The sequence below is a fragment of the Vanrija albida genome (assembly GCF_041260175.1).
Source record: "Vanrija albida strain AlHP1 chromosome Unknown contig_5, whole genome shotgun sequence".
NCBI lineage: Eukaryota > Fungi > Basidiomycota > Tremellomycetes > Trichosporonales > Trichosporonaceae > Vanrija > Vanrija albida.
The window spans coordinates 480,582-498,010 of NW_027191424.1; the positions used below are offsets into that span (position 1 = coordinate 480,582).

The 17,429-nt window shown below is 65.4% G+C and overlaps 9 protein-coding genes across 9 annotated transcripts; 3 read left to right on the forward strand and 6 right to left on the reverse strand.

Annotated features, from left to right (window-relative positions):
* Positions 1 to 2,053: 2,053 nt before the first annotated feature.
* On the forward strand, positions 2,054 to 3,593 carry Q8F55_006298 (uncharacterized protein; the record flags this gene model as incomplete). The annotated part of the gene is made up of 9 exons (XM_069354759.1): positions 2,054 to 2,095; positions 2,149 to 2,389; positions 2,438 to 2,636; positions 2,680 to 2,785; positions 2,824 to 2,876; positions 2,923 to 3,059; positions 3,096 to 3,188; positions 3,226 to 3,505; positions 3,548 to 3,593. The coding sequence occupies 9 exons, from the start codon at positions 2,054 to 2,056 to the stop codon at positions 3,591 to 3,593; spliced, it is 1,197 nt and encodes a 398-aa protein (XP_069206830.1).
* A 271-nt stretch (positions 3,594 to 3,864) lies between these two features.
* Q8F55_006299 (uncharacterized protein) lies at positions 3,865 to 5,000 on the reverse strand (the record flags this gene model as incomplete). The annotated part of the gene is made up of 3 exons (XM_069354760.1): positions 3,865 to 4,261; positions 4,697 to 4,846; positions 4,933 to 5,000. The coding sequence occupies 3 exons, from the start codon at positions 4,998 to 5,000 to the stop codon at positions 3,865 to 3,867; spliced, it is 615 nt and encodes a 204-aa protein (XP_069206831.1).
* Positions 5,001 to 5,439: 439 nt separating this feature from the next.
* On the reverse strand, positions 5,440 to 5,844 carry Q8F55_006300 (uncharacterized protein; the record flags this gene model as incomplete). Its single annotated transcript, XM_069354761.1, has 1 exon — positions 5,440 to 5,844. One exon carries the CDS (start codon positions 5,842 to 5,844, stop codon positions 5,440 to 5,442), a length of 405 nt encoding a protein of 134 aa, XP_069206832.1.
* A 138-nt stretch (positions 5,845 to 5,982) lies between these two features.
* Q8F55_006301 (uncharacterized protein) lies at positions 5,983 to 6,609 on the reverse strand (the record flags this gene model as incomplete). Its single annotated transcript, XM_069354762.1, has 1 exon — positions 5,983 to 6,609. One exon carries the CDS (start codon positions 6,607 to 6,609, stop codon positions 5,983 to 5,985), a length of 627 nt encoding a protein of 208 aa, XP_069206833.1.
* A 290-nt stretch (positions 6,610 to 6,899) lies between these two features.
* On the reverse strand, positions 6,900 to 8,644 carry Q8F55_006302 (uncharacterized protein; the record flags this gene model as incomplete). Its single annotated transcript, XM_069354763.1, has 3 exons — positions 6,900 to 8,439; positions 8,474 to 8,552; positions 8,584 to 8,644. 3 exons carry the CDS (start codon positions 8,642 to 8,644, stop codon positions 6,900 to 6,902), a joined length of 1,680 nt encoding a protein of 559 aa, XP_069206834.1.
* A 276-nt stretch (positions 8,645 to 8,920) lies between these two features.
* On the reverse strand, positions 8,921 to 11,184 carry RIX7 (Ribosome biogenesis ATPase rix7; the record flags this gene model as incomplete). The annotated part of the gene is made up of 3 exons (XM_069354764.1): positions 8,921 to 9,550; positions 9,585 to 10,598; positions 10,636 to 11,184. 3 exons carry the CDS (start codon positions 11,182 to 11,184, stop codon positions 8,921 to 8,923), a joined length of 2,193 nt encoding a protein of 730 aa, XP_069206835.1.
* Positions 11,185 to 11,365: 181 nt separating this feature from the next.
* Positions 11,366 to 12,373, forward strand: Q8F55_006304 (uncharacterized protein; the record flags this gene model as incomplete). Its single annotated transcript, XM_069354765.1, has 4 exons — positions 11,366 to 11,508; positions 11,543 to 11,819; positions 11,855 to 12,013; positions 12,047 to 12,373. The coding sequence occupies 4 exons, from the start codon at positions 11,366 to 11,368 to the stop codon at positions 12,371 to 12,373; spliced, it is 906 nt and encodes a 301-aa protein (XP_069206836.1).
* A 65-nt stretch (positions 12,374 to 12,438) lies between these two features.
* Q8F55_006305 (uncharacterized protein) lies at positions 12,439 to 14,718 on the reverse strand (the record flags this gene model as incomplete). Its single annotated transcript, XM_069354766.1, has 4 exons — positions 12,439 to 13,232; positions 13,274 to 14,225; positions 14,260 to 14,627; positions 14,700 to 14,718. 4 exons carry the CDS (start codon positions 14,716 to 14,718, stop codon positions 12,439 to 12,441), a joined length of 2,133 nt encoding a protein of 710 aa, XP_069206837.1.
* A 1,167-nt stretch (positions 14,719 to 15,885) lies between these two features.
* Positions 15,886 to 17,359, forward strand: Q8F55_006306 (uncharacterized protein; the record flags this gene model as incomplete). Its single annotated transcript, XM_069354767.1, has 4 exons — positions 15,886 to 16,082; positions 16,198 to 16,548; positions 16,599 to 17,139; positions 17,189 to 17,359. 4 exons carry the CDS (start codon positions 15,886 to 15,888, stop codon positions 17,357 to 17,359), a joined length of 1,260 nt encoding a protein of 419 aa, XP_069206838.1.
* Positions 17,360 to 17,429: the final 70 nt, after the last annotated feature.

Below are 17,429 nucleotides of genomic sequence, written 5' to 3' on the forward strand. Positions count from 1 at the left end.
TATAGGATTGGTCCGCCGCTCAACAGGCAGCCGTTGGCCTTATTTGTTGTCATTCAAAGGTCGAGGATGGGGAATGAGCGCTGTGCACGCCGGCGGGGTCGGCACTGGCGCTGACCAGGCGTCTTTGGTACGTCCTTGGGTCGGCCTTGAGCCCACTGCGGCTGGGACAGGCGACACCTTATTATTTGGCGGTCGATCGTCTGCTTCCTCCCGCTTGCGCGTGATATGGGCAGGCGGTGAGGTGTTGCGACGATGGTTGATCAAGAGTGCTTACCACATGCGCTGCGACGCTCCGGGCGACGTCGCAGATGTCGTCCTCTGTCTCCTCTTTGGAGTACCCCGCTGGCGGCACGATACCGACTGCCTTTTCTGGAGCCCTCTCAGTCGTGATTCGCCTGCCTGAATGCGGGGGTCATGGCGAGACTGGGACTCGTTTTCGACAGGTCGAGCCCCGGCACGCCTTTCCGCGAGCTCGCACTGAGCCCCGAACACCTATAGGAGGGCTATGCCACGCCCAAGGGCGCTCACCGAGAGGTCGTGGCGTGGAACGGGGTGCTTGAGTACGTTCAGCGGGCAACTCCCCCCCCCCTCCCCCCTTCCCCGGAACACCAGCGACACGACCCCGGCATCGCTATCCGCAGCTCGTTTCGATCCTCGTGAACATCGACGGTGGTGGAGGTGGCCCAGGGCCTCCCTAATGCTGTGCTCGTCGGCGCCATGCCATCGCTGTTCGTTTCGGCCCATCATTATCCCGCGGCCAGTGAGGTGTGTGGGGGTTGAAAAGCTGCACCTGGGCGAGGTCGCACCTGGGCGGGGTCGCATCGGACAATGAAATAAGAGTAAACGAAGAGACGAGGGCGCGACACCTCCCCCATTCGACACACAATATACATGGTATCGTCCGGCCATCCAGAAAGAAGAGCGGGGCGCGTACAGCGGCAGTCGTCGCCTCGCCGGGATCGCTAGCCAGGGCGCTGTCCAACGCCGAGTATCGACCCGCCGAGCTGAGCCGCGGAAGCCGAGACGCGCGCCGAGAAAAATGCTCCGCGCGCCTCTGCCACCGGGGAGCAGCCGAGGGGGTGGAACGTATGAGCGGTGATGGCTGCGCCGTCGTGGTCGTCCTTGTCGGCGTCGAGCCCCCTCCGGTCGACGGACTCGTGCACCCGCGCGCGCGCACGTCCCGTCCCCATCCCCATCGTCTGCGACCTAAACAGCCGTCGCGAGCATGCCGGCAGCGGGCCAAAGGTGCCACATCGGCCACACCCGCCGGGAGCCACGTGAGCGAGTAATGGACTCAGGCCTATTCCCTCGAGCCTATTCAATGGGGGGCCTAGTCCACCCCATTTAGGCGGGCGCTTGGCATTGTCGTCAAGGTCCCACGCGTTTTGCATCCGACACCAGATTGAGACAAAGGCGTGCCTCACTACGCGCGCCTATGTACGAGGAATGGACCACGGTGGGACCGTCGTTGTGGAACGCGTGCCGGGCGACGGCGACGTCGCGACGGTGCGGGTGGCGGGCGAGCGAGCGGCACGAGCTGCCTGCTGGCTGCCTTGGCTCGCGGGCGGGCTGGCTCGGCCGGCCAGCCCCTCTGGCCCCCCCCTGCTCCCCCGCTGCGCGTGCTGGGGTCGACGTTTCAAGACTTGACTGTGGAGTGAGTGACAGCAGAGAGATCCAGAGATACACGTACTCCACGACAAGCACAAGGCAACCACCGACGACATTGCACTGCACTCCAACAACCACCTCTCTCTCTCTCTTCAACTCTCTCTCGCCCTACATTGCATCGACCCGACACATCCACAGACGCGCTGCACACAACACAACACTGTAAGCATTGCTCGTCGCGCCCGGCCCCGTCGTCAAGCGGCATCACTCGGCCCATCACGAAACCCCCCCCTTGTCCACCTTGCCCTGTCACATCGCGTTTTTACGCGCCCTCCACACCGCACGCACACCATCGCGCAACGACACCGCTGACACCTCGCCCATAGGAACGAGTAAAAGCGACGCGTACGGCTCTTGCGTCCTAGTATCCACGCTCGCCGACACCATGTCGCGGCTAAAGTATGTGGCCGGTGCCCTCGGCGTACTCGTGAGTAGCAGCGGCGACGCGCAATGTTGCCGCCCGTCTAACCTTCCCCCCAGGTCGTGCTACACCTCCTCCTCTCCCTACACTCAGATTACCGAAGCCACACGACAGGCTTCTTACCGTCGTCGTGGACAAAGTCGGGCTCCGGCTACAAAGACCTGCCTATCGGCAGCTGGCAAGGCAGCGAGTACCCCCCAGCAGGCGCGATTCCCGAGATCCCCACGTCGGATGAGCTGCGCCTGTCAAAGGACAAGCTCAAGGACAGGCCCCGGGCCAAGGCGGTCATCTTTTCGCTTGGTGCGTGACGCGCTAGTTGCTGCGCTCCGGAGGCTGACGAGGTCGCAGCGCGCAACTCGGACCTGTACGACCTCCTCGGGTCGATGAAGCAGATGGAGGACCGCTTCAACCACTGGGCCCAGTACGACTACATCTTCCTCAACGACGACGACTTCTCCGACGAGTTCAAGGAGAAGACGCAGGCTCTGACCTCGGCCACCTGCAAGTATGGCAAGATTGACCCCGACCACTGGCACCAGCCGGACTGGTACGTTGCGGCCCTTGTGCCCGTGCCCGTGCTTACGCTCCAGGATCGACGAGGAGAAGGCCACTGCCGCGCGCAAGGAGATGACCCGCAAGAAGGTTATCTATGGCCACTCGGTGCCCTACCGTAACATGTGCCGCTTCAACTCTGGCGTAGGTGTTACCGTGTGAACGGCGTACTCACGCTCCAGTTCTTCTACCGCCACCCGCTTCTCGACGACTACGACTACTACTGGCGCATGGAGTGCGTATTCAGTGGCAGGTGGGAGGTGGCAACTGACACGGCACAGGCCCAGCGTCAAGTACTTCTGCGACCTCGACTACGACCCGTTCCTGCTTATGCAGGAGCAGGGCAAGCAGTACGGCTTCACACTGTCGCTGTACGAATACATCGAGACGATCCCCACGCTGTGGAACGCCACCAAAGGTGCGTGCAGAGGCGTAGACCGCACTGACCATGCAGAGTTTATCCAGCTGCACCCGGAGTTTGTTGCCGAGGGCAACTCGATGGACTTCCTGTCGAGTGACGGCGGAGAGACATACAACCTGTGCCACTGTAGGTGAACGACCACTCGCGTCCGCTGACACCACAGTCTGGTCCAACTTTGAGATTGGAGACCTCAACCTGTGGCGCTCGGACGCGTACATGAAGTACTTCCAGTTCCTCGATGACAAGGGAGGCTTCTACTACGAGCGCTGGGGCGACGCGCCGGTGCACTCCATCGCTGCGGCTCTGTTCCTCCCCAAGGAGAAGATCCACTGGTTCGACGACATTGGATACAGGCACGACCCGTTCCAGCACTGCCCGCAGAACGATGCGCACAAGCGCGGCAAGTGCTGGTGCAACCCGGGGGACAACTTTGACTTTGAGGGGTGAGTAGGATGGCGACTGGACACGTACTAACGCTGCCACAGCTACTCGTGTACCCAGAAGTGGGTCGACCTCTGGCCGAAGAAGTAGTTGCAGTCGATGTAAGGACAGGCGCGCGTCGTGCATCATGTGTATCATCAGTCACCATACCATACCACTACCAGCCACGATGCAACCAGTAGTGCAGCAGCATGGGTGGCAGCATGGGTGGCGAGATAAGTGCCCAAACGGTTGTTGCTGTCCTGAGGTGTTTACGTCACGGCATAATACATGTACACATTGGGTGGGTCTGTCGATAGGAGGGGAAATGATCTACATGAGCGGGGGCGGGCGGGATGTGGATCGCCCGCTCATTTGCTCGTCATGCTTTGCGATAGAGGCGGGCGCGGAGGCGGCCTCGCTGGCCGGCAATCTCGACGGCGTCAGGTTCGAGCGCGACGGCCTGGGAGGCTCGGGCGCGGCGTGCGCCGAGGGCGAGGTAGAGCTCGAGCGCGGCGACGAGCACGGCGGCGACGACGAGGCCGACGAGGACGTGGGCCGGCGAGACAGCGCTGGCGAGGCCGCGCGCGAGGGCTGCGGCGGCCGCCACGAGGTCGGACACGAGGGCTGCGGGGGTGGGGGGCGCGAGCTGGGCGAGGTCGGGCGCCACGCCGCCAGTCGGCGCGGCGTCGAGCACTACAGCCAGCGTGAGCGTCGTCGGCACCGGCGCTGACCCGGCCAGCGTGATGGTTCGAAGCGGCGCTGGGGTGAGCTGCAGTCTGCGGTATGCTTACCCATTGTGTGTGGTGTCGTCGGGGTGGTTGCGTGGGTGGACCCCGTCGCTGCGTTTAAGTACCAGCCCCAGCCTCGGCGGGCGCGACAAAACAAACACGCGCGTCGTCGCCGCCTGCGGTCGTCAGGCCGGCGAGCCAGCCACGAAACGGCCTAGCGCCCAAGCCACCCACTTGTCTAGGTCAGGTGGGTGCGTCTGAATCAGTCAAACGATGAATGATGCATGCGTGCGTGGCCTGGGAGTGAGTGTGTGCATGGGTGGAGTGCAGTCCAGTGGGCTGGGAACGGCGGCGTGGGCGACGACGCAGCCTAGAGCAGTGCGAGCGCGGCGGCGACGACGGCCGCGAGGCACGGCGCGGCAAGGCCATGCCCCCGCGCTCGTCTCCTGCCCGAAGATGCCGTCCGGCCCGGTCCCAGACCACAGGTTGTACGAGTTGATGGCGCTCGGCGCGCGCGTGATGGCCAGCGTGGCTGTGGGGAACGTGAACGGGTTGACTGGGCCGGCGGTGGTCGTGGGGGCCGGGGTCGTGCCGTTGGCGGGGAGGGTGGTGGAGTTGCGCGAGGCCGAGAGGCTGGTGGGGGCGCCGGCACCGCCGCCGGACGAGGAGGGGGGCGCGGGGGAGTTGCTGGCGTCAGCGCAGAACACGGTCGCGCGCACGTAGCGTTCTGCGCTGTGCCGAGCGGGGCGAGCGCGAGCAGCAGCGGGAGGAAGGCGGCCGCCTTCATGTTGCCTTGGGAGGTGGGAGGGAAACGAGCGTCGAGAGAGTACAGTTGCGTCGACGACGAAGCGTCCATGTCAGTGCCAGCGGCGAGCGAGCAGCAGCGCCGCTCGGGCCACCGCTCAGGCCGTCGGCAGCGTGGCGAGGGGTGGCGCCGGCGGGCGGTGCGGTGCGGCGCGGGGCAGCCTGCTTCGGGCCACGGCGCCACGGATGGCGCGCGACGCGCTCGCCCTGCTCTGGGCGGCGGGCAAGGCGACGCGGGGCGAGTCGCGCGCGTCGAGTGTGTGCAGGGCAGTAGGCGTCGGGTCGCGGGTCGACGGGCCGCCTCGCTCCCGTCGTGGCTGGGGAACCTCCACTGCAGCAGCGTCCAGCCAGTACACGCAACATGCATATCCTACACGTCCTACGCCTCCTACACTTCCTACCCCCCTACACCCCTACACCCCCTACACCCCCTCCGCCTCGCCGACCCGCTCGACCACACTCTCAACCCGCTCAATCCTCCCCTCCTCATCAAACCAGTACCGCACCCACTCGTCAAACACGCCCCCGTCCGGCCCCGGGCCGGGCACAGTGATGTGCAGGTTGGCCGTGACCTTGCCCGGCGCCGTCTTGGCCGGCACGTCGGCGCTCGCGCTCTTGGCGGTGAAGACGGCGCCCGGGGATATGAGGCCTTGGTACCCCGGGTGGCCGAGCGCGCGGTCGTTGTGCACGACTGTGGGGGAGACGAATGTGCCGAAGGTCGGGGGGTCGAACGCGCGGTCGTTGAGCATGGACAGGTACGCGGCGTAGTGGGCCTCGAGGGCTGAGGACGAGGCGAGCGGGGGTGGTGGGGTAGGTGTGGGCGGCATAGCGTCGGGGGTCGAGCAAGTCGCAAGAGTCGAAGATGGTTGCTGAGTGTTGTGGTTGTCGTAGCGAACTTGGTGACGTAACCTCCCTCCTTCCAAAGCTCGGCGGCTGCTCGGCGGCTGCGCCGCCTCGCCCCCCGCCTAAAACACAATCTTCATCCCCGCATGCGAGTGCTCAAACCCGAGCCGCTCGTAGAACCGGCGCGCGTCAGGCCGCTGCAGGTCGGTCGTGAGCTGCACGAGCGCGACGCCGCGCGCCCGCGCGCGCTCAATGGCATACTGGAAGAGGGCCGCGCCGACCCCCCCACCGCGCAGGTGCGGCGCAACGCGCACCGCCTCAATCTGCGCGCGCCACGCGCCGCCGCGCGACAGGCCGGGGATGTACGTGAGCTGGAGGCAGCCGGCGACGGGGGCGTCGGCGGCGGGGTCGGCGCCCTCTGCCGAGGTGGTGGGGCCCGCCGAATCCAGGAGGACCAGCAGCTCTTGGTGCTCTGCGTCCCGCGCGATCGCGTCAAACGCCGCGAGGTAGCGCCCCGCGTCGGCGTGCTCGCGGCCCGCGCCGAGCTTGTCGTCGGCGAGCAAAGAAACAATCTGCGGCACCTCTGCGCGCAGGGCGGGCGCGACGCGGATGCCGGGGTGTGCGGGGAGGGCGTCGCCGCGCGCGGACGCGGACGCGGGCATGGTTGCGAGTGGGCGGAGTCGGAGGGGCTTGCGGGCGTGGTGCGAGGCCGCGAAGAGGCGCGCTTGGAGGGTGGTGCGGGTGAGCATTGCGAGGGTAGGTGGTGCGCTTTTGGGTGGGACAGTCAGCGACTTAAGAAGCCCGACGTCATCGGAAACGTCCGATGGGCGGTTCGGACATGCTCGGCGATGCCTCCGCGCCGCCCAGCGCCGATATCGCGGTGTCGGGGCGTCGGCTCTGTCGCGTGAGTCGGCTGTGCGTGCATGCAGAGGAATCAGGTGCATAGGTACATGTGCAGCTGCTTGTCGGCCACAGTCGGTTCTACATCGCTGACGAAGGAAGTGCCAGGGGCTAGTGTGGCACTTTGCCTGGTGTTGGGCTAAATCCTGGCCCGCCGATACACAGCCTCGACGGCCTCGGCGTCCTCGCCGCCCCCAGGGGGCCGGAACACAAAGTGGCGCTCCTCGCCGGCGGGAAACGAGAAGGTGGTCGTCCGCCGCTCGTAAGTGTGCGTCGCGCGCACGCGCGGCCCCGGGTCATCGGCCACGGCGCGGTACTCGATGTGGTACCCGGGCTTGGCATTGACCCTCAGCACCCGGCTGGGGCGCGCGTCGGCCGGCAGGGACAGCGGCGGGGGCGGGGGCGGATACGCGGCCGTGACGAACGAGCGGTCGCTGTCGCTGTCGCTGTCCGAGTCTGAGCCGGGCGGGGGGTCTACGACGCGCGCGGGTGCGGGTGTGGGGGCGGGCTTGGGGTCGGCGGGGGGCTTGCTGGCTTGCTGCTTGGGGGCCTCGGCGGGGGGCTTGCTTGCTGACTGCTTGGGGGCCTCGGCCGGTTGCTTGGCGGCTTCGGCGGGGGGCTTGGAGGCCTCGGCGGGGGCCTTCTTTGGAAACAGGAGCGTGGAGGGTGATGCCACGAGGTCGAGCGGTTTGGCGGCGGCGTCGGGCTTGGTAGCCGGTTTGGCGTCTGCCTTTGTGCCTCCCTTGGTGTCCTTGGTGTCCTTGGTGTCGGGCTTGCTGGCGGGCGCGGGCTTGGAGGCCGGTGCCGCGGCCTTGGGCTCTGGCTTGGGCTCTGCCACCGGCTCTGCCACCGGCTTGGGCTCCGACTTGGGCTCTGCCGCTGGCTTGGGAGCGGACCTCGGCTCGGCAGCTGCAGGCTTTGCCTCTGCTGCCGGCTGAGGCGCGGACCGAGGCTTGGGCTTGGTCTCTGCGGCCGGCTTGGGAGGCTGCGGCGCCACCGCGGCCGGCGAGCCGCGGGGGGACCACGCTGCTCCAGGTGGGCTCGGCCCCGGGCCCACGGGATACCCCATGCCGTGGGGGCCGGGGTAGCCGGCCGCGCCCCGCGCCAGCTCGTACTCGTACGCGCCCGGCCCCGGGGCGTAGTAGTACTCCGCCGCGTGCCCGCACCCCGGAAACGGGGGGCGGAACGGCGGCTCGGCGTACGCGAAGCCATACGCCCCGCCGTACCCGCCCCAGCCCCACGGCGGCGCCGGAGCCGGAGCGGGCGGGCGCCAGCCCCACGCGGCCCCGGCGGGCGAGTACGACACTGCTTGGGGCGACCCGCCCACGCTCCCCGCGACGCTGTGTACCGCCGGCGCGCGCTGCGTGCTTGCCCCCACCCCGCGGTTGGGGCCGGCGCGGAGCACCGGCGCGGGCGCGTCGACGTCGGGCTCGGTCGCGACTGTCGCGGCTTGGCTTCGCTTGCGCTGCGCCGGGGGGGCGGCGGGGCGTGCCTCTCCGCCGCCGCCGCCGCCGCCCTTGAGTCTGATCTTTGCGCCGGCCTGGGTCTCCGCCCTGCCGTCCTTGCCCTCGGCCTTGGGCTCGCTGGAACCCTCGGCCTCGGCTGGCGCCTCGGCGCTGATGCTCCCGTCGTACTCGCGCCGCAGCGCCTCGTTATTCAGCACGGCGTACGCCTCTGCGCTGGCGTCAGCTGCGCACCGCGGCGCCACCCTACGCGCGCTTGAAGAGCCCCTCGTCGCCGCCCGGCCGGTCGGGGTGCACGTCCTTCGCTAGCTTCATGTAGGCCTTGCGGACTGGGGTTAGCGGGTACGGCAGCCGGCTCACTCTGCCCCGTGCTCGCGCTGCGCGCCACGCCGAGCACGTCGTAGTGCGTGTCCTCTGCCATTGTGGCGGTGAGGTTAGTTGTCGATGTTGGGAGTGGCGATGTGTGGCGATGGTCGTGTCGTACACGACACTGCACACGAGGCTGCACGAACTCGCGACGCTGCACGGTCTCACGACATGCACGATCCCACAAAGCTGCACGAGCTCACGCCGCTGCACGCACACTTCTGGGCACACCCCCCACCCCCACCGCTTCTCCCCAAGCAAATGCAACAGCGATATGTCTAACAACAGTGGCCACGGCCGCCCCGCCGCACGCCCCACCCCTCGCTCAGGCCTAGCTCAGGCCCATCATCCCAACGTCCTCGGGCTCGGTTGGCTCCGCCGGCCCCTCCACCCCTGCCACGCCCGCCGCCCGCTCGCGCTCCGCCTCGGCCTCGCGCAGCCGCCGCCCCTTGGTCGGCACGCCCGCATACTTGTCCCGCATGCGCTCGTACCGCTGGCGCTGCTCGCGCGACACCGACGCGCGCGTCTTGGCCGCAGCCGCAATAAAGTTGTCCACGGTGACGACCATGCGCTGCGTCGGCATGTTGTCGCTCTCGGTTTCGAACGCGCCGATGGCCTCGAGTGCCCCGCGCAGCGCCAGCGACGCAGCCTCGCGAACCAAGGCCGCCACATCCGCACCGCTGTACCCGTCGCACTGGAGCGAAGTGACAATCGACGCAATGCCGTTCCACGACGCCTCGTCAATCGGCGTGCGCTTCGTGTGCGTGCGAAGAATCTCGAGGCGCTCGGACGGGGTCGGGAGGTCGACGTACAGCAGCTTGTCGAGACGCCCGGGGCGCACCATTGCCGGGTCGATCATGTCAGGCCGGTTGGTCGCGCCAATGACATACACCGCCTTGCGGGTATCCAAGCCGTCGAGCTCGGTAAGCAACGTGTTGACCACGCGCGCCGACGATTCAGACTGGCGTCAGCGTTGCCCAGCCGCTTCTACTCACCATAGAGTCGTCACGTCGGGGAACGAGCGCGTCGAGCTCGTCAAAGAAGATGACGCAGGGGGACGAGGCGCGAGCGCGCGCAAACACCTGGCGCACCGCGCGCTCACTCTCGCCGACATACTTGTTGAGCAGCTCGGGGCCCTTGACGGAAATAAAGTTGCAGCGGGATTCATTGGCCACGGCTTTGGCAAGCAGAGTCTTACCGCATCCTGGCGGGCCCCAAAGGAGGACGCCCGACGGGGCGTCGATACCGACGACCGAGAAGAGTTCGGGGTGGCGGATGGGCTGGACCACGGCCATGTGCAACTCGTCGCGGACGTTGCCCAGGGCACCGATATCCGCCCAAGTAACGTCCGGGACGGTCGCAAAGCCCTCGCGCTTAGCACTGGGCTGGACGACCTTGAGCGCCGAGACAAAGTCGTCGGGCACAATGACGAGGTTGCCGAGCTGCTCGGCCGAGAGCGGGCCGGGGTGGCTGGCGAGGAAGCGGGCGATTGGCGTCGCCATGAGCTCGGGCGAGAGGTCTGTGAATGGTCCCGATCTGTCGTCGAGCGCCATGCTCTCCATCGCGCCTTCTGGTGTTGCGGCCAGAGTCGCGGCCGACATGCTCTCAAAGATGCGCTTGACGGCGCCGACGCCGGCCTCGGTCGTCAACGCCGTCAGATCGGCGCCGACGTATCCCGGCGTGGCCTTGGCCAGCCACCGGATGTCCACCTCGCCCGAGAGGCAGAGCGGCGCGCAGAGCACGCGGAGGATCTCCTCGCGCCCCTCGACGCTCGGCACGCCCATCTCAATCTCGTGGTCGAACCGTCCTGCGCGGCGGAGGGCTGGGTCGAGCGAGTCGGGGCGGTTCGTCGCGCCGATGATCACGACCGGCTTGTCGGACGCCGCCAGCTCGTCCATGCACGTCAGCAGCTGGGCGACGATGCGGCGCTCCATCTCGCGCTGCGCGTTCTCGCGCTTTGGCGTGATGGCGTCGACCTCGTCCAGAAACAAGATACAGGGCGCGTTTTTCTGCCGTCAGCTAGACACCCAACTTCGGCTAGCTCACCTTGGCCTCGTCAAAGTGCTCGCGCAGGGTACGCTCCGACTCGCCCGACATGCCCGAGACGATGGAGGGTGCCGAGACGGGGATGAAGGGGAGGCCGAGCTCGCCGGCGAGGCAGCGCACGAGCTGCGTCTTGCCGCCGCCGGGCACGCCGTGCAGCAGAACGCCGCGGGGGCGGGGCACGCCGGTGTGGGCGTAGATCTCGGGGTGGAGGAGGGGGAGGGCGACAATCTCCATGAGCTGGGTGACCTGCTTGCCGAGCCCTCCGAGCTGGTTGAGGCGCGCGTCGGGCGGCGCGTACTTGTCCTCGCTGCGGGCTTCCCTTCCCTCGCGCTTGACGCGCTTCTTGGGCTTGGGCGCGGCCTCGGGCTCGCTCGCCGGCGCCGTGCTCGTCCCGTCTGGCCCGGGCGACGCGGGGCTGTTGAGGCCGGCGACGGTTTTCCGCACGCGCTTCTTGGTGACGGCGGCGCCGAGGGCCGCGGACGACGTCGAAGCCGCCGGCTGCGTGCCCCACGCCGCTGTGATCGACTGGTTGAGGCTCATGCCGCTCATGGTGTTGTGGGTGTGGCTTGATCAGAAATCTCAAGAGTCACCAACAAAATCATGGCTCCTGGGTGGAGGTGGCGTGATAAGCGCCGCGAAAAATGACGTGGGCCCGGCGACGGCGGCGAGGACGAGCAACTAAGTTGGTTTCAGAGCACCACTTTGTGTTGACAACATCGCATCGCGCAACATGGACGACGAGAGGCCACAAAGCCCAGAGGCAGCGCCGGCGCCTCCGCACGCCGAGTCGTCAAAGTCGGCCTCGCCCCGGCGACCATCAAAGTCGGCCTCGCCCCGGCGGACAGACGGCGCCGAGCCCGACCCAGCACCAAAGTACGCCTGCCCCCTCCGCCAAGCTGACCCCCAGACGCGCGCGCACCGACCGCAAGGCAGAGGACAAGACGCGCTCGCGGCGCATGTTCGGCAACCTGCTGGGCACGCTACAAAAGTTCAAGGACGACGACGGGCGGAGCCGGGGCAGCGCGGCCGCGCAGCGGCGCGAGCAGACGAGCGCGCGCATCGCCGAGCGGCTGCGGTCTGAAACCTCCAAGCTGCACGAGATTGCCGAGGCCGAGCGCGAGCTCAAGGCGCTGCGCGTGGGCGCCGAGAGTGCGGCCTACGTGCTCAAGCACAAGGAGATTGCTGTGGGTTTTAGGGGGGGGGACTAGCTGACGGAAAGCTCGCGGCACAGGGCGCAAGCTTGCGCACTGCGGCGCGATACCTCGCGACTACGGCCGGCGCGGGGACGCCAGTGTTCGAGGCGACGCTGATCGCCGCGGCGCCGCTCCCGCTCGCGCGCGGCCCGGCGCGGATTGAGCGCGCCAAGGCGCTGTACTTTGTGAGTTTGGGCGAGAGGCGGAGCTGACGGCAGCTTCCGAAAGTGCTCCTGCCGCACCAGGAGGAGCGGCTGCGTGCGCAGGCTGCTGATGCTGAGAGGCTCGAGTCTGAGGCCGAAGCTGCGCTGCGCGCAGAGAAGGACGAGGCGCGCGCTGCGGCCGCGGCGAGCCGCGAGCGCATCGCCGAGCTTGGTGACAAGCTCCACGCGCTCAAGGACAAGCGCAAGGCCGAGGAGGGCGAGGGCGAGGCCGCGCCGCCACGGGAAGTAAGGGAAGACAGGCACGAGCGCGAGCCCGAGCTGGGCTTTGAAATCGACACGGCGCCGGCTGGTAACGCCGACGAGATGGAGGTCGAGTATTGATCTGCGACAGAGCACGCCGCTAGAGTACTTAATGTAATACATCGCCGCTAGGGCACTAGTCTACACTACCGCCCCTCCACGCCGCCGTAGATCAGGCTGTGTCCCACATCCCCAGTCGCCGTCTGCAGCGACAGCCGCCGCAGGCGCTCGATCTCGACATTGAGCTCGAGGTTCTCCCGCTCGAGCTTTTCGCACCGCTTCTTGGTGTTGTCCGCAACGTTGATGTAGAAGCTGGGTGATGGGATCTGGTTGGGCGACTTTGGAGGGGGCGTGGGCACGGGGGACGGCAGCCGCGACTTCTCCAGCTTGTTGATGCTGCTGGCTTGCTCGGCCACCAGCTTGTCGCGCGACTCGAGCATCTTTTCCAGCTCAAAGACGCGCCCACTCAGCTCCTCGACCGCGGCCTCGGCCTCGCGCAGCTTCAGGATGTCACTGTCCCACAGCATTTGCGTGTCTGTGAGCTGCTTGATCCTTGTCTCGTAGTCGGCAATGTGTCGGACCTTGGGCGTGACTTCGAGAAGCTGGTTCTCCAGCACAAATCTCTTGTTCCTAACCTCGGCCAGCTCGTCGCGCAGTCGCTTCGCCATGGCATTGGCTTCACTCAGCTCGGAGCGAATCTTGGTCGCCTCGGTCTGCCACGCACGCCGCTCCTCTCGGAAACTGGACACCTTGTCTCGCAGCTGCTCCTGCCACTTGACGTGCTTCTGCTGAGCCTGTGTTGCCTCGGATCGCTGTTGCGACAGCTCCGCGGTCATCGTCGCGATCGTCTTGGTCAACTCCTTGATCTTGTTGAGGAAGGTGTGGATCTCCGCCTCGTCCGTGTTGAATCGCAGCGAGTTTTTGTGTAGCCGTCCGATGTCTGCGGTGTGAGTTGGGATTACAAGGCTCAGCACAACTCACGATACAGGTACTGCTTGCCGAGACGACGGTTGTACATGGCCTCGAGTCGCAGCAGCTCGTTCTCCTCCTTGAGGCGCGCAACGTCGTCCACGTCCTTGAAGTTGGCCGTCTCCAGCGCGGGGTCGTGGTCCGTGACCTCGGTCGGCAGCGGGTCCAGGCGCATCGCCGGTCTCGTGAAGAACTGGAACGTCGTGTTCGGATCGTCCTCGGTCCTTGACATGATCCGTGCCTTTGACGCAAACTCAGACGGGTCATACTTGTCCCAGCGCTTGTCGTCTTTCAGCTCCTCCTCGGACGTGAACTGGATGATGGACGGGTGGAGCTGGAATCCATTGATCAGGGGTAGTGTGCGTGATCCAAGGAGTCCTGGCTGCCACACATCCTTCCATGGGACGTCGTACACTGGGTGGATGTTCTTGTTCACAAGGTATTGGTCGGGGTTGCGAACGAAGCCGACCAGGTTGGACGGCCACGCACCGTAGAATCCAATCAAGGTGAGCTGGACGACAATCTTCTCCGTGTGCGTCGGTGCAATCGAAGTGTCTGCCTCTGACACGACCCAGTTGAGGTCGGGGTTGGGTTTGGGGGTCGGCGTTGTTCCTGTGGCCTTTGTCACACCCGACAGGGTGAATGGTCGATCGCGCCAGCAGATGGCACGGCCGATCACAACCATCAACAGGGGGACGTGGGGTGTCCACAGTTGAAGGGAGAATGGCAGTACAGTGTTGAGAGCGCTCAGCGCGACGGGGAAGAGCTGGTTGTTCGTGTCGAGCAGCAAGCTGTGAAGCAGCGAGGTGAAGAAGGTATGGGCTGCGAACCGATACATGAGGGTCGTTTCGTAGGGCACGTCTGGCGAGTATGGTGCGTCGAGAAGAAGGAAGACGACGATGCGGAGGATGCCTATGCGTAAGGTGGGGTTGACAAACTCTGCTTGACAGGCGTCCAAGAAGTCCTAGACGTCAGCGCCAGTCTCCCTCGCCACATACATCAAAATGCTCTGATCCCCAGGCGACAAGCACATCTCGCCCGCGCGGTGTCTCGGCAGCCGCGAGCTCCCGGATCCACTTCCGCCCATCGTACACGCCTTGAGCGAGCCCCGACGCCACATGCTGATCGATAGCGACCACACTCGCCCCTTGGTCGAGCGCCCATGCGAGCTCAATGCCCTCGAGGGCCTGCTCGGGGGGAAGGAGGGCTGCGACCTGGGCGATCGAGTGCCGTGCCTTTGGCGTGTTCTCTGTCGTTGCGAGAATGTTTAGGTGCGATATGATGTCTGCGAGCTCTGTTTTTGTCGGAGGTGAGGGAAGTTGAAAGTCTGACAAGTCCTGGGGGAAGCCTTCGAGGCGTTGAGTCACTGGGGGAGGGGAGGAGGTGGTTAGTGGACTGTTGTCAAGTCGGTGGGGAGCTACTGCTGCTAAGCGCTTACCGGCAGTGACGACCACCATGTCGGGAGATTGACGGCGTGCGCCGAAGGTCGTCGAGTGTCGTGATGGGGACCAGGGGGGCGGGAGATGTGTGATGGAAGGTAGTTTGCTTGATCAAGACTAGTCTATGCCGTGTGCCGCCGCGGGGTTTGGAATGTCAAGAGGCAAGGTGGGGAGGAAGGCCAAGGGGAAGGGTTGTCGGGAACTGCGATAGTGAGTGAGCCAAGTCTATTAGTGGGAGCAGGGGGTGCGCGGTGCACCGCAGAGGCCCACCCACCCAGCGAGCCCCGGACAACCGCAGTCTGCCGCGATCTACGAGTCGGTCGTCGGTCGGGCAATGACGAGGTGTCACGTGGTTGGCGGCGACACTGGGTGGCAACGGAATCAAATTCCTGACTGGCCGGCGGGAGTAAAATTTACACTCTGGACCAGGCAGCTAGTGAATCTGAGGATCTGAGGTGGTCATGGCATGGCGGCGGCGGTCGTTGGCCGCGCCACCCACTCAGACGACGGGATTCCTAAAGATGGGCCAAGATGGCAAGTGGGGTTGGGGGTGGGGTGGCTACTGGGAGTGGTGGGTGGGTGGCTACAAGTGTCTAGACCCATCATCCCGCTGCCCGCTCGCCGCTGTGCTGGAGGAGGGTCAAGACAAGATATCAACTGGCTTGCCGTCCGTAAGAGTTGCGTCGTCTTGTGCATTGCATCCTGTCCTGTCCCAACCCAACTTGGCTGAAGCATTCAAGCAAGCATCCCGTCCTTGTTATTGATTTGATCACGCGAGTAGCCAAGCAATACAGGTGAGTAGTCGCCCTGGTCGCCCCCCACTTTATTACCAAAAGAGGCAATAATCGAAAATCTGCACGGTGGTGTGGATGTGGACTGGGTGGAGGAGGCCAGATTAGCAGTTATACCCTGGCCTCGCTCACCTCGCCCACCGACGGCTATTGCTGCTTAGGCGGGCAGTGTAATAGCTATTTGCCACAAGTCACTTAGCAATACTACAACCACACCACATCCCAACTACCACACCACCACAATCATCCATCCATCTCGACTGTAGATCATTCACCTCCTCCTTCCCACATCTACACCACGCTTCGGCGCCCGACACTGCAACGAGCAACCCAAACTCTAGAGACAAGGTGACTCCCACACCCAGTCTCGACACCACCCATCAACATTGCAACCATGCAACAGACCGGCTTCCTCCCGATTCCATCAGGATCCAACAGCGGGCACGCCGCCGCCGCCGCCGCCGCCGCCAGTGGCTCGAGCTTCCCCCGCCAAGCCAGCTTTGGTGACATTGGTCAGCCAGGCCCGTCAAGATGGAACGAGTCGCCAGCAGCAGCAGTCTCGGGCCTCAGCACAATGATGCGTAACAATGGGTAAGTGGATGCGTGCGATGCCGTCGGCGGAGGCGCGACGACGCCGCGTTGTTTTGGTAAGCAGGGCGAGACCACCTCAGCTGACCCTCAACCTCCACCCCCCACCCAACCACAGCACTCCGCCGGGGCACCAGTCATCGCCGTCGAGCAACCCCCACTCTGGGTTCCATCCGTCGTCGTTTGGGCCTCTGTCCTTCTCGGCGCTCGCGCTCGGTGCATCGCAGACGGGCATGGGATCGTCGCCCTACTCGTCGTCAATGGCCATGAGCATTTCGCCCCCCAGGTGGCAGCCAGGCAGCATGGGCAACGGTTTTGGGGGTGGCAGTTTCGTCGGCAGCGTCGGTGCACTGGGCACAAGCTATGGCCGTCAAGCAGAGGGACGCGAGCGAGAGCTCGAGGCCAAGTATGTTCGCGACTTTACGTGCTGCGGCCGCCAGCTTCTTGGCTTGCACGAGTTGCTCGAGCAGTGAGTCGCCGCGAGGTATCGTGTCACACGATTACTAAGACGTGCCGCAGCTATGAGGAGGAGCATGCCAACCTCGCTCCGGACGTGCGCATGGCCGCCATCAACGCTGTGCAGAGCAAGCCCCCGTTCCAGCGCTCGCTTAGCTCGCAAATCGGCTCGATGAACCACGGCGACGCGCCGCAGCCACCAGGCATGATGGACATTGAGATGGACGACCCGACTCCGACGACACCACAAGCCATGCTCCAGCAAGCGTCTGTGTCTGGCCTTGCCGTCGGCGGCATGGTGCCTGGGGTGCCGAGTCCTTGGTCAGCCGCGTTCCGCCCACCGAGTCTCAACCCGCCGGCGTGTGTGCCGCCAAGCGTGCTGTCGTACGCGCCGCCGGCGCCATCCACCCCGTCCACTCCAGTCCAGCAGCAGGCCCGTGCGCCCCAGCTCCAGACACAACAACAACAACAGCAGCAGTCCCAGCAGCCCCAGCAGTCGAGCCCGTTGACTCAGGAGCAGATGCAGGCGAGGGTGATGAAGAAGGCACAGAAGAAGGCAGAGCGTGAAGCGAAGGAGGCCGCCGAGGAGGCTGACCAAGACTTGGTGAGTTGTGGTCGTGTGACACTTGGTGTGGCCTCCCTAACATTCCTAGCAACCTGGAGAGAAGAGGTTCCGATGCCCAATAGAGGGCTGTGGCAAGGTGTACAAGCAGGCCAACGGCCTCAAGTACCACCTTACACGGAGTATCAACTCTGGCCACGGCAACGTTGCTGCCATGGGCGGCCTCATGGCGTTGCTCGCTGAGGCCAAGGACGACGACTAGGCCAAGGAAGCCGACTAGAGTTGCGAGTTTCCGGATACTCTTTTGTTTCACCTACCTCATCCCTGTACAC